Source organism: Sebastes umbrosus, chromosome 18, assembly GCF_015220745.1.
Source record: "Sebastes umbrosus isolate fSebUmb1 chromosome 18, fSebUmb1.pri, whole genome shotgun sequence".
NCBI classification, from domain to species: domain Eukaryota; kingdom Metazoa; phylum Chordata; class Actinopteri; order Perciformes; family Sebastidae; genus Sebastes; species Sebastes umbrosus.
In genome coordinates this window covers 9,645,073-9,660,254 of record NC_051286.1, presented here as the reverse complement: position 1 = coordinate 9,660,254, position 15,182 = coordinate 9,645,073, and the positions used below count along the sequence as shown (strand labels likewise).

General features: G+C 41.4%; 1 protein-coding gene across 1 annotated transcript in view; it reads right to left on the bottom strand.

Annotated features, from left to right (window-relative positions):
• Positions 1 to 15,182, bottom strand: part of afdna (afadin, adherens junction formation factor a) — a 102,258-nt gene that overhangs the window by 51,868 nt on the left and 35,208 nt on the right. Inside the window, 9 exon segments of the mRNA XM_037751373.1 lie at positions 660 to 727; positions 860 to 930; positions 1,668 to 1,737; positions 5,223 to 5,473; positions 6,847 to 6,941; positions 8,361 to 8,405; positions 11,509 to 11,658; positions 11,962 to 12,046; positions 13,633 to 13,790. Of these exon segments, the coding sequence (XP_037607301.1) occupies positions 660 to 727; positions 860 to 930; positions 1,668 to 1,737; positions 5,223 to 5,473; positions 6,847 to 6,941; positions 8,361 to 8,405; positions 11,509 to 11,658; positions 11,962 to 12,046; positions 13,633 to 13,790 (993 nt within the window).

Below are 15,182 nucleotides of genomic sequence, written 5' to 3'. Positions count from 1 at the left end.
ATTGCTACTTTAATGGCATATTCATTTATTTATCGAGTCCTTTATTTATTTATTAATTCATTTTTGATTTTGGCAGGTTCTGTCCTCCATACTCCTGTGGTAGTTCCCGCTACAGTAGCTGTCTCCAGGACCACATTTAGCCATGATGACACACACAGAGCCACGCGCTGTCGTGGCTGGTAACTACTGACTGTGTTATCTTGGTGCAATTACAGGAAACAAAGCTTTTAGGCGTTAAACTAATCCAGCTGATTTCCTGCCAAATGCGAGTGGCAGCACACACACACAATGTAAAATGTAATCTAGAGGCTGAAACAAGTTGCTCATTTTCTCTCCATCTGTTTATGGAAGTCATATTAATGTCTCAAAATGAATAATGTCTTTCTGAAGTCATCAGGCTTTCCTGTACAGAGCTGTAAGAAGGCACGATACCAAACTCTGCATTGGAGAGTCAGCAGGGTGAGAGGAAACATTTACCGTATATTTACTATGAGATATTTACTGCATAGTTGCCACTGCTACTAGAGTAGTTAGGTCAGCAGAATCAGCTCAGTGCATTCATTGTAAAGGGGGTTCAATAGTTTCCAGCTATCGACTGTTTCACCAACACAGAGAGGAGGAATGGAGAGAGAACAGAAAGAGACACGCTAAATACTTACAGTTGTCTCTGAACTCGATGCCGGCTGGCAGAGTCAACTCTGTTCTGTCTGCTGAAATGTCCTGAGACCTGATGAGACAAAATAACACAATGGGAAGGCAAGATAACACTAAATACAGAGAGGAGAATAGAGAGAGAGAGAGAGAGAGAGAGAGAGAGGATAAAGATGGAGGACGAAGAAGAGAAGAGAGTGTGTCTGACCTGCTGTCCTGCTGCTCTCCTCTGATCATGGGTTTGACCATGCCTCTCTCCATCTCCAGCTTCCCTGAGCTCTGCAAACACAACACAACACACAGCGTCAAGCCGCTTCAACCCCATTTGAGAACATACAGACGTGTAGGTAATGACTCCTGTGTTATGAGGCTTCAAATACACTCTCAGAACTACTAGCAAGCAGCGAACACAACATGCAACAGATGCTGTTTTTACAGCTTTCTGGTTCTAACCAGAAACTTTAAAACTGAGCCCACTATAACCTAAAAATCGCAAGTTGCTTCAATGCATTAAAGAAATTAGTGATGTTAAAACAAATTTGAATTAACGCGTTATTAGTGTGTCAACTCTGACAGCCCTGTTTTTTTCATATACATGTCTAAAGCTGTTACAATTAGTCAATTGATACGATCAATTAGCAGCAATTTTGATAATCAAATCATTGTTTCAGTCATTTCTCAAGACCTAAATGCCAAACATTGTCTAGTTCCTGCTACACAAAAGTGAGGACATGCTGCTTTTATCGTTTTTTTATAACTATATATAAATCTCTTTGTGTTTTTGAATTGTTATTTTCAGCCCTATATGTGTCACCGTGCATTACTATTTTGGATAACTGTTAAAACTGCCTTTGGCAAGTAATAAGATGTCTGTTTACACCAGAACAAACTGTTCCAACACTGAACAGGATATAACATAAATTCAAATGATCTGTGTGAGTGTGTGCGTGCGTGTGCGTGTGCGTGTGCGTGTGCGTGCGCGTGCGCGTGCGTGTGCGTGTGCGTGTGCGTGTTACCTTGCTGGTGGGCAGAGCAGCTCCACTGTGGACGTCTCCGTGAAGGTCGAAGGTGGTTTCTGGTACACTGCTGCAGCAGAGACACAGACAGACATGCAGCGGTTTAGTTGAGGAGCTGTGCTCTGTACAGCTGACTTTTCATTACTGACAACGACAAGAGCTCAGACTTAATCCAGACACACACACACACACACACTCACACTCACTCACTTATCTAACTGTTTGTCGGGGAGGAGAGAGCTAGCTCTAATACATGCAGGCAGATAAATTTGCTTTATGCATATGCACACACACTTATATAACAGTCTAATTAGATATAGAGAAGCCACGCTAGGAGTCGTGACTGAGCACTGTACGCAGCAAAGTTCGTACACCGAGTGTGTGTGTATGTATATGTGTGTTTGAGTGACAGTAATTGAGTGTGACAGCAGGCGGGTTTAAAAGACAGGCTTCTGCTTTTCACGCCCCACTTGACAGGAGGGCATCGATGTTAAATAAAAAGTGCGACACTAACACAACAAACACACAAAGCATTTGTGCTCTGAGTCATTGTCACATACACAATAACCACCAGCAGCCAAAGTAGGTTAAACCATTAACAGCATGACTATGGATGGATGGAGAAATTATACCGATTTCCTATCTTCAACCACATCCCAGAATGGATTTATTTGCTTGTTTGTAATATTTTCCATCTGTTAACTGACACCTTTAACACCCCACAGACGAGGCTTCTCAACGTGTGTTCACACTAATGCAGATAAAGGTCAAGCTGATGTTTTCAGACATTGAAAACAGAGGTTTTTAAAAACCCTCTAACAGTTTCTTAAAAGCTCATTACAAGATGGTCATGTGATCTCAGGCCACACTTGAAAAATGACTCTTTACGTCATTATTCCGATACCTGAACAAGTAGAAATAAAAACCTGGTAGAACACTTTGATCCTCCCAAAAATGAGCATTAATTAAAAAAAGTATCCAGTAGTGGTAGTATCTATTTATAGGGGTGTAAATCACAAGTTTCATCCCGATATGATATTATTTAGATTCTTTGGACAACAAAATGATATTTGCCGATATCACATCTGCCATGATACGACAATTTGATTCAATTCAGGGGCCTGTGATCGATATGAGACGATATCATTACGCATCTTTAACACAATCAGTTACATTTATATCAACTTACAAAAAACAACTAAAATATGACTTGACAATTTTATTACTGGGCTATACCAGACATTTAAATGAAAAACAATCTATTCTTTTAAATAAAAAGAATAAATATAAAGTGGTATTTTCAAAATAAAGGCGCATCTTAAAAGATGATATTTTTCACTTTGCATCGATGATATTGGATTGTTAATCACTGAATCGATATATCGATCCAGATCGATGTATCAGTACACCCCTATAAATTTAATGAAAATGGTAAGACGTTACTTATTCAACCTTATTCAACAAGCCAACTTTAACTTAAAACTATATTTTGACAGATTGTTTAGATTTATGTGACATGACTGAGGCTTTGTTTCAATCATATCACAGAAAAACAACTCTTGATACGTTGAGGTAGTAGTAGTATTAGTTAGTAAAAGTAACTCATCACTGGGCTGTCTGGTTATGGTACAGTTCGCTTCTGTCAATCACCAACAGACAAACCAAAGCAAGAACATCTGCTGGCAAGTAAGATTTAACATAAAATGAATGAATTGCAGCTTAAAACTGGCATCCCCATGTTAAGTATACTTCTGAATGTTTGGAAAATATTGAGCTTCAAAAACATCCGAGATAAGCGGATGCTAGCAACACAAAATCAAAACAAACATAGCGGCGGATTAGGTCTCTTTCCAGACTTCCGGTAGATTAAAGTTCGGAACACTCAAACGCTACATGATCATCTGTTCAACTGCCAGCAGCACCTGGTGCCAAATAACTCAGATTTTAAAAATCAGTCGTCATGCCAAACTGCGGCTCTAATCGCTCCAAACATCATGATGCGTCTCCGGCTCAAATGAACTAGGTATCCTTGTAAGTTTGTACAGCAGAACATTGGAAAGCAGCCCAGACAACCACAGGGATCCACATCCACCACATCAGGCTTGTAATCCACACTGAGGTGACACTGAGCTGCACAAAATGACAGCTGGTGTCAATGTGACTCTCCAGATGTTACATAGACATTTATGGGGAAATGTACAGTTCCTCTGACTTAAAGGCAGGGTGGGCGATCTTGAGAAACTAGCAAGAGTACACTTTTAAAAATGATCCAGCTGAAAAAACAAGCCCAGTGTTGCCAACTCTTTTCCACTGAAAGTAGCTAGCAGCACTAGCTCCAAAAGTCCCTAAATCTAGAGAGAAAGTTGCCAAGTTTTGTCCATATGTTAAGCCTTTTTGGAGAGAAATTAGTCTCTTAACTTGAATTCTGATTTCTCTTTTACATTGTTGTACCTGGGAATTCTTCCTAAAGGTCTCAGTAAAAGCGACACATACCTTTTGAAGATTATTATGGCTGCTTGTAAGAAAACTATTACAAAATGCTGCTCCAGAGGAACCCTTCCTCCATCGCCCTTCTTACCTACATAACCAACTCTATCTGCTCAATGGAGAAAATGACTTTCACTCTTCAAAAGGAGAAGGGGGATAAATACTGGGACAAATGGGATAGCATCTAGACTCTTAACAATTTGTCCTGTGCCTGAAGTCTTTTATGCACATATCAATGTTTGATTATTATTGACTATACTGTAATGTCCCAGTCCTCACCTGTTCTATGTTCATAAAAACAAAAAAAAAGTTTTTTTACACTCTGAACTTTGGATTTAAACAACTTTAAATATGTTAAAAACTTTAGAAAACACTTCAGAAAGTTACACCTCAAAATACTTAAAATGTTTTACACACTGCCATTAGATTTAAAAACCTTTAAATATGTTAAGAACTTCAGAAAACATATGTTCGACCTCAAAATAAATAGAAACTTCACAGGACAAGCTACACAAGAGAAACCGGAATGTGTTCCTTCTAGGCTCGAGTCATTTGAAAGAATTCATGCAGAAACACACACAGACCAATGAGTTACGTCGTTGGTTACTTACACACCTCTCTCTTTCTCGCAGTGTCAGTCATCCATTGAGTCATTAAAGGGCCATTCTATTCAAATTCAAAACCTCTTTTCTTGTCCTTCACTCATCCCTAACCTTCTCACACTCCCTTCTCCTCTTATCTGGTGTGCTCTCTCTTTCTTTCTCCTGTGTGAAACGACAGCGAGCAGGAGGCCACACCCAACGCCATGTTGATCAGATTAGAGGGCAGACCGCCTGCCATAACCCCAGACCTTCGCTCTTCCTCTCCTCTCATTTCCTCATTCTCCCCGTCGGTCCAACCCCAACACTTCCCTCCTCCCTCTTTTCCTTCCCTTCATCTCTGGCTCTGCCCGCCAACTCCAAACCTCAACCTCTCCTCCCTTCGTCTACAACAAAACCCTTGAGAAAACACTGTGTAGGAAGGACGAGAAGGAGAAGAGAGAGGAGGAAGAAAGCAAAGAACGCTCACCCAGACTTGTGTCGGCCCCTCATCATGGCGGCCGGTTCTCTCTTTCCTCCCTGGTCGAACATCGGGTCCACGAACTTGAAGACGTGCGCAGAACCGAACTGGAGGGTGGAACCCGAGCGCAGCACCGTCGTCTCTTGGATTCGTTGCCCGTCGACAAAGGTGTCGGCGTCGGGGCCGTGCGGCGTCACGGTCACCATGCCTTCACTGTGCATGAGGTTGCAGTGGTGGGGCAGGATACCCGGACCGAGCAGCTGGAGACAAACAATGACAGGTACGTCAGTACACAGACACTCATTACACACATTACAGCAGCTCCACTTTAAAGTCAAACAAAAAAATGTAAAGTTTAGATTTGTTAAGAAACCAGTTTAGGTGTCTTTGTGTTTGTTTTGGCTTGTGTACTTACTTAAAATTGTATTTACCAAAAAGATAAAATTGAAGTTGTGTTTGTTTTTCTCTAGTGACAGCGTCCCCTACATCAGCGCTCTGCAGCGAGCATGAAGTTTTGGTATCGACTGACAATCTCTGTGCTGTAATTTAATTGGTGCCGGTCCTAAAATAGTTTGCCTCCTCCTCGTTGTGATTTGAATCACAGGTCAACGTATGCAATGCTGAGGTTACAAGAGCCTGTTTCACAAGTATTTTGGGAGCAACTGCTTACACACAAATTACAAATGGTGGTAGCATTACATTTCACAAATTACTGTTGTTGACATACTGCAGATAAGTTTGCCATTTGTTTTAATAAGTGAAACATGACAAAATTAACAGGAAAATAATTGATTTTATGTTGCAAATTGAAGCTACGGGCCCCCAGGACTACCTGTTGCTGTGACTTTCAGTCTCTCTTTCAGACAGTCTGGTCATTTGCCATCACCTCAACTGGATCCACAAAAGCTACTGCTTGCTAGACCCCCCACCTTTTTTATAGGGTGGGACAAACACTGAGAGGTGAATTCAAGAAAGGAGTGTGCCTCATTGCAATTAGTCAGTGCAAATGGTCACGCAGTTACAATGAAATTATTAGCATCTTCAGAGAGTTGGTGGTAGTTATGAAAACAAATAAACTAATTATTTCTTCCCCCTCCCTCCTTTCCCAAATTCTGGGATTACATTTTCCCCTTTCCTCTTTATTAATTGTCTTAGGGAGGTCTGGATGGTAGCGGTGGCACTCTGGCTCAGGCAAACTCTCACCCCTCATCACCGACACATTGGCCTTGAGTGCATTTGTACTTTGCCACATGGATAATTGCAATCAGACACAAGAAGAAAAAAAAACGCAAATTGCACTCAGCTGCAAAACTTTATGACCGTGTTTGTGCTGTAATATAATTTTGTGAATTGGACCTTGAGACGGGGCAGATAGCGGCCATTCGCCCCTTCAGTGTGCAGGATCTGCCAATGACGTAGCAGGTGTTGGAATAACATGAGCGAAAAGTAATGTCTAGTGGAAATCAACTGGATAGCTTCCACGCCAAACCAGAGAAATTACTGTTTCCACAAATATCTCCACAAATGATTTTATCCTCTAAGTAGTTTATATTTCCTTCCACACATGAAGCGAGGAGTACTCAGATTTCAGTTTGACTTTAAACAACTGTGAGTGTCTTCGTGATGTGGTTACCTGGATGGCTCCGTCCTCTGTGCAGTCTGAGCCGACCTCGGTGATGCTGTGCTGGAGCCGGTACAGCTTTGGTTTGTCCCGTGAGTCAGACCCGTCTAGACACACAAACACACTCACATTTAGCACTGAGCACGACGGTCCTCACATCACAAGAAATACTGTAGTACATACGCTCAATCGCACACTCCGATATTCACTGTCCACACACAGCTGACAGATTATAATCCATCCATCATTTCAACAGAAAGAGTCGATACAGATTGCAGAGTGTGCTGGGATATAATGTGGCAAAAATAATGTGGGAGGCTGGTGGGGCTGCAGAGCATTTATTGATTATTAGTAAACGGGAGTTTAGTAAAAAGCAAAGCGGCGTATTAGTTCACCAAAGAAAAAAGGGGGAACATTGGCTGCTGTGGAGAAAAAAAAATCTGGGAAAAAAAATGAATGGGTATCAGAAAAACCTCAGAACCACCTTCTAAAAATAATACAGAAAAACAGCTAATAGAACAAGGCTGCCAGGACAGCTTGGCCTTTTACAGAAGAAACTGGCAACTTTGTTATGTTGTGAGATCACGGATACACTGATATATCTACGAGAGCAAGGTAAATTATAATGCTAACACTTTAGTATAGTAATGCTATTAAAGTATTGCTTGATTTTAAAGTTTCCTATAGCACATCTTTGTTTAAAAATATACTTTACAGCGTATTTACTACCAGAGACACTCACTGAAGTGTTTCCTCAAGTGGAAGGTCCTAAATGTTAAAGCATTTAATGGTACTTTCAGAAACGTTTTATGTCTCTGACTAATTTTACTATGACTGGCAATAAAAATTCATATTAAGTAATAAAAAGGTTTCTAAAAAGTACTTTAAAATGCCTTTGAGATATAAAAAAATATTTGTTCTGAAACTGCCTCTTATTTTCTTAAAAGTGTAATAATATCCTAAATTTTATTCAAAAGGATAGTTTGACAATTTGGTAAATACGCTTGCTTTCTCACAGAGCATGTTGGATGAGAACATTAGTACCACTCTCATGTCTATACGGTAAATATGAAGCTAAAGCAAGCAGCTGGTTGGCTTATCTCGAGTCCCCTTTCACACATGCACGTAAAGGGTTACGTGCTTGTCCACTAGCCAATCAGAGGCAGAGTAGGGCGGGCCATGCCTTTGCTATAGCAGGATTCGTAATTTAGCGTCTCTTGCCCCATCTATTCTGCCTTTGCTATGGCATGTGAGAAAAGGCTCAAGTCAGAAATGTTCCTGAATATAGTGCATGTGTGAATAGTGGAAATCACTAGCGGTGCCTGAAAGGTTAACCCAGTAATTTACTGTCTTTATGCTAAGCTAAACTAACCAGCTGTAACTTCATATTTATGGTACAGACAATTGAGTGGTATAAATCTTCTCATCCAACATTCCAAAATGTCGAAGATCACTGCACCCCCTCCCAACAATCCCATCAGCCATTGCAACAGACACAGAGGAGGTGTGGTGGATATTTCTTTTACCTTCGTGGTGCCGATAGGCGTAGTAGGCATAGTGATTCCCTCGCCCTAGGCAAACAGGCAGGCAGGTGCGGAGGTAGAAGGACACATGCACAAGGCCCCACACGCACACACACATTCACACAAACAAACACACCATGCCAAAAGAAGGTGGGAAAGAAAACAGACACATAGCAGAGGGTGAAAATGCAGCAAGGAGGAAAAATGCAGCATTAACTGTTAACCCATTAATTGCATGGAGGCATTCAAACACACACACATGGAATATTCCTAGGGCCTTTCACTGTCCACATTTAAGATATAATGCAATACTATTTTTACCAGACATTATGTCCCAATCCTAAATGAACTTTAAAGGAATAATTCACCTACAAAAACGTGTTACTACAGAAGGCCTCAAACGAAGAGCTGCTCATCAGTTAAAACCACCGTTCTAAATGAATACGATGGTTTGAGCTGCAAAAAAAACAAAGCTGCTATCATTCCTTCCATCTTAAGCCTTAGGGGCCGTGTCCACCAAAGCATTTTTCCTGAGGCCAGCGTATTTTTTTAATGCTTTGCAATGGGAGCGTCGCGCATTTACGCTATGGTAAAAACGGCACCAGCGTGATGAGGCGCAGAGCGTCTATTCTGCATGTTTGTTGCCTACAGTTGAAAAATGTTTAACTTTGGGTAAAACGCTACGCCAGCCAGCCATCCAATCACAGTGGAGGAGGGGCGGGACTCTACCTTGTGCTGAGTGCCGACGGTGCCGACATGTTTACTTCTGCGGATATTACCTATCATAGCAACCAGGTGCAACCAAAATGTCTCAGTTGAAAAAAACGCTGCGCCTCCAAAGTGCTCTCAGATGAGAGTTTTCAGAAGAGCGTCTGGCATTTTCAGCTGGGAAAAAAAACACTTTGGTGGACACAGGCCCTTATAAGCTTAAACTAAACTTAACCACTGCACTGATCTAAATAAGTTATCAAGGATGCAGGACACATTCACTCTCTCACACGCACACAATCCCAGCACCCACTATTTAGGAGAGCCACCAAATAAGTTTTCCAAATGAGCCGTCAACCTGACAGTGGATGAAGTCGATGTTAATGGCATGAGGCATATAACAGACAAAGAGGGAACTAAAGAGAGAGGGGTCAGTAGCAAGAAACAAGCTGTTAGGGCTGGATAGTGTCACATTCAGCAAGACTCAGGTTAAGGTGTTGTTTCCCAAAATGCTCCTATAGGTTTGGGTGTTTTTTTAGAATCACAATAATGTCTCCACACTGGGATTTCTTTACTGCATTCCAGGAGTTTAGTTACAGCAACTTACCTTTTGTTGTACTCCACGTATCTCAACCTGCCCAATCTACTTCTAATTCAAACAGTGATTTCCCTCCATTTCTCACAGGACGTACAGTATGTATATACAGAGGAGAATTAGCTCAGTTGTAATCCTGATGTTTGTGTTTAAAACACTGAAACACTTTCTGCTCTTTACATCAGCATTATCCTCATCATATCATGAAAATAAATAAACCTAGAAAAGCAAGATACATCAACATCATAAAGGGTTTTTTAAGTTTGTTACCCTTTGAATCCAACAACCTGCCGGCAGGTTTGAAAGGCATGTTTTTCTTTTTTTTTAAAAAGAAAAAAAATCGCCAAAATTACATAATTTCTCATAGCCAGAAACTGTAAAAACAGAAATTATCGGCGGATTTTCAAATTTCCGACAGTCCTTGATAGAGTCATGTGTAAGGAGCGCTTTCGTCAGGAAAAACAACCAAATCTAAGTTTGGAATTTTATTCTACGGGTCTTAAAAATCTTTAATGTAAAATAGAAAAAAAATATTTTAATTAATTTTAAATTAATCAAATTTAAAGGTTCGCTAAAAATAAACCATTTGCACTAATTAGATCCTGTAAAAAACATTAAATTCTGCACTCCTCAGTGCAACTGGGAAGCCATGAATAACTTGGCTGACACCAACAGTCACACCAATGTGACAGAAACTCAGTGAAACTTTGACTGAAACTGCAGGCTGTTTACACAGAGCAGAGGGGACAAGACAGGTTGTAAAAGTGTAAATAGTTTGATATGTATAGCATGTGGAGCCCCTATTTTTTTGTTCTAATATCGATAACACTTGTGGAACCTTAATAATCTTGTATATATATAGATTAAATTTTCCTATTTTTTTTTTTTAATAGATTATCAAAAAAATTCAACTTGTGTTTTTTTTTTTCTTTTTATGATTTATGGCATAACTGTGTTATACTGCACAAAAGACATGTTGAGTTATCTCTAACTCTGTTTCCATAGAGGTGCAGGACTTGTATATCGCAGTGAAAAACAAGGCCACAGTGAGTAAAATGTGACAGGAGCAAAAAAACGCCTTGAAACTGCTCGGGGTTCAGAGGGTTAAAGCGTTCAGAAAACAGTCTGATATCAGCAACTTTACCTCCAGGATTCTGGCGCGTTCATCTTGTTAAACTGGGTCACTACATTTGCACTTGTTCTGGTGCAGGATTTGTTGCAGAGTTTCTGTGCACTCTTATAGTCAGTTGAACTCTGCATTGGATTGTTAAATACAGATCTATATTTCTGTACTTCATGCTAGAAATTTGCAAATAACTTGATCCATATCACCTTCCTCAGAGTACATCACTTGACTTTAATCTTGAGAAAATGTATGTTGATACCTGCCTTAAGGGAAATAGTAGTGCTAGAGTTAAAAGATGAGGTGCTTCTTTGGTGGCTTATAATACTGCAGTAACATCTGCAATAACATCAACGATTGAAAAAGAAGCTGCAGCTGCTTTGTTGTGTTGAATGGAAGAGAAGTAGAGGTACTATACGACATCATCCACAGGTAAATGCAGCTAACTCTCAGAGCTGCCTCCGATATAGACTGCAGCGATTCTTGACCTCCTGCGGTGGTTTTTATATAGTGAGGAAATCCTGTGCTGGTAGGAACAGAAACCACAGAACACATGTGGTTCACTCACATTAGCGTGAGTGACCTTTGAGTAACCCTGAATGTTATTTACCGCAGCTACACTGCTACCTGCTGGCCACTACCTGTCATAGCAGGTCATCAGAGCAGCTGCTACTACTTCAGATACAGGAGCCGACATATGATGGTGCTGTGTGTTGTGGTTCTACCTGGGCTCAGCTCCACCAGGTAAGGCAGTTTCTCGGGCGGCAGGGAGCTGCTGCTGCCCTCCTTCGCTCGCAGGCCTTTGTCGTCCACTTTCCTTCCCTTCCTTCCCTGGTAGTCGGGGGGTCTCTTCTTCAGCTGGAACACTAACGCTCCTGAGATAACACATAATAAAATATTCAGTATATCACATTGAAATGTCAAGAAGATTGTCGGGTTAATCATAAATTATGGGTCATTCTGTACATTTCCTGCTACTAACAGAGTTGTAATGACTGTACGGCAGCAGGAGGGGGCGGTAGCGACCAACAGAAGAGCAATTGAGTCTGAGAGAAGCAATTTATTGTGAGGGATTGTGTGTGTGTGTTGGCATGTTTCTGTGTGTGTGTGTGTGTTGGCATGTTTCTGTGTGTGTGTGTGTGTGTGTGTGTGTGTGTGTGTGTGAGTGTGTGTGTCACCTCTGTCAGCTGGCCAGTCTCTGAAGATCTGAAGTGGACACTCAGCATCGTCCAGAATCGCCTCCTTGCCCGACTTATCATCTTGCTGCAAAGACAAGAAAATAAATCAGTCACTTAAGCAATTAAATATACCCAATTGTACCAGTGACCAGCTCAGAGTTTACAGAGATGCTTTCTTAAAGAATGTGCTACTATTCAGAGATATACTTCCATTACTGTCTGTCTCGGATAGCAAAAGATCACAGATACTCCTGAATTGGACTGTTAAATGTTTCTGAGGCTCAAGTGTCTACATTAAATAATGTCAAAGAGAATATTCAAGGTTCATTTAATATATTTGTCATTTTACAACACAGGAATGCAAAATGAAATGTAAGTTGTAGCCCCTTCACGCTACACACACATAGAACACGGGGATGGACGTTAATATTTTTAAGCACTGGCCCCATGGGCCACCAAGCCCCTAAATTTGGTGGCCAAAAATATGTAAAAACAATACAAAAAAGGCAATTTATTGCAACTTAACATAGCCTTCCTTAACTATGACATTAACAGAATGAAAATATGTAATTATTTATTTAAATTGAAGACTAAGGAATAAATAGAAACAGGGTGTCTGACAAAAGATTAGTCGTGCTGCGTCGCGGATACCATAATCTCATTGAGATTTGCAGTCTCATTCTCAAGAGAGACAAATTTTACAATTTTGTTGTATTTTTTCATCAGAGATCTATCTGTAGTCTACAGCCATCCTACATCTCTTCACATCCCTCCACCCCCCCCAAAAAACATAAACACACAAGCTGACATGCTACTAGCTAGAGTACTAGTGCTTATTCCTCATGCTCACTAACCTAATGGACTTTCCCTGTGCTTCAGTCTCATCAGCAAATTGCTACTGACTATCAACAGTGTCTGTGCAAGTGTGTGTGCGTGTGTGTGTGTGCGTGTGCGTGTGCGTGTGCGTGTGTGTTCCCTGGAGAGTCTTCCACTGTATTGGCTGTGGGAGCGGCAGTTATTTCATATGATTGGCCGTAGCCAGAGTCCATCTGAGAGGATAGATATGGGAGAGGCTGCGGGGAGGGCAGCCAAGTTCACCATCACACACACATACACACGCAGGCATAGAGCATCTGCTGCTGCTATAGCACTCAGTCTGAAAGCAATTGAATTGCATTCCTCCCAAAGGTTTTAGTGCCAAGTAGCATTCTCTTTCAATCTGCCTGTCCAGTGAAGAGTGCGTGCATTTTTACGTGTGTGTGTGTCTGTGTGTGTGTGTGTGTTCTTGTGCACGTGACCTTGGCTGTCCTCTGCACACAGCCTCTCAGAAGGATGATGGAGGTGTTTATTGATGAGATAGGGAGATAGAGAGGTTGTGTTTAGTAGGTGTTGAGAAGTGGTCTGTGGCCGGCAGTATACTCACAAATAAATTCATTTTGAATTAGGTGCAAGTCAAATCATGACAAATAAGGTGCTGCGATCAAATATGAGTATACTCAATGTGACTCAACATCTGTTTAATGGTATCCCCTGCAGCTGGAGGGGCATGCAAAACTTGCATTTTCCTAATGTGATGTGTTTGGTATGTACTGTGGTGGAGGAGGTGTGTTTATACGATGAGGTACTCAAAGGTTAAATGTGAAGGAGTTGTAATAAGATAAGCGTGGTTACCCGGGCGATGCAGTACTCTCTGGGGTTCTCCTTTTCCAGCCCGTACTTCTCCAGCGCCTCCACCACAGCAAAGTCGGCCGTGTCTCTTGTGGAGAGCAGGATGGTTTTATATGGGATGTTGGGCTTCAGACTATCAGCGTATATCCGCAAAGTGCCTCCTGCAGGGAAGGACAACACACATAGTTTGTTAGTCATTGGCCAGGTTATTATTTGCGCCAACACCAGCAGGGTAATTCAGTATTTTAAAATTGACTCCTGTCTGTTTCTGACTATGACACTGACTATGGATGAACAATGAAGTACCTCATACAACCCCACTTCAAAACACCCTAACTATCCCTTTAAGGTTGAAATTACATACACACTATGTAACTCAATCCACCATGATCTGAACATAATAGGTCTTCCTTAGCTCTAGCACCATCCATGCCGATCAATAATGATAATGATCATCTCTTCAGGAAACGTACCCCTGGACATAGAGCCCAACATTTTTCTGTACAGGGATACTGACTTTAATATATAACATGTAGCTGAAATTTGAAGTGCTGAATTACATTTTCCTTAAATAAAAGTAGTACCAGTAAATGGAAGAGACTGCGGTGCTCATAAAATATATATAATGTACCACACTTTCATCCGGAGGCACAGGGAGCCGTGTGACCGTGATGTGTCAACTAGAAATGATCACCTTTGTAAATCCCACAAGAGTCTTCAGCAAAGCAAACAGGGTTTTTCAGAAGCATTATATAAAATGAGCTTGTTTAAAATAGCTGCTGGGAGAACGTCACTGTCTAACCACAAGCCATCCTGTCCCACCGTGTGTGTGTGTGAGTGTGAGTGAGAGTGTGTGAGTGTGAGTGTGTGTGTGTGTGTGTGTGTGTGTGTGTGTGTGTGTGTGGACAGTGGTTAAAGCTGTTTTTAGAGTCGGTTCGCTGGTCCATCTGTCCGTCTGGCAGAGTGATTAGGTAATGCTTGAGTCACCGAACATCATTCAACATGTACATACGTCTTTTGGTGTGTGTAAACATGTCAGTGTGAGACGTCCCCACAACATATGGTCTTCTGTGGACCAGCTGATGTAAACTGAATAATCAGTGACGGACAGTGGGAATACATTTTACTATATTATTCTAAAAGAAGAGCTATGAATACCTAATTTCCATTCACTACTTTGTATAAACACTACTGGTGGTGATTGAAGCTGCAGAGCACCCCCACCAGCTGCTTCTTTCAGGTTTCTGGAGCTCTGTCACACTGAAGGAGTGGCACTGAACTGTAATGTCCGGGTGGCTCTGCAGATTTTCTCTGGGGTTCACATCAGGTTTCCCTGAAGCCACACAAGGACATTCAGACTTGTTCTGAAGCCAAACCAACTCTGAATCTTTGCATGATGTCATATTCACTCTGGGAGCCGGTTTTTATATTTGGCTCCACTTAACGTTCCCTCTCTTGTGATCAGTTAATTCAGCTCCTACTGCTGTGAGGCGTCCCTGTATATTCCACCAGTAGGGATGGTACCAGCCGGGTGCTGTGTGCTACTTGTTTTT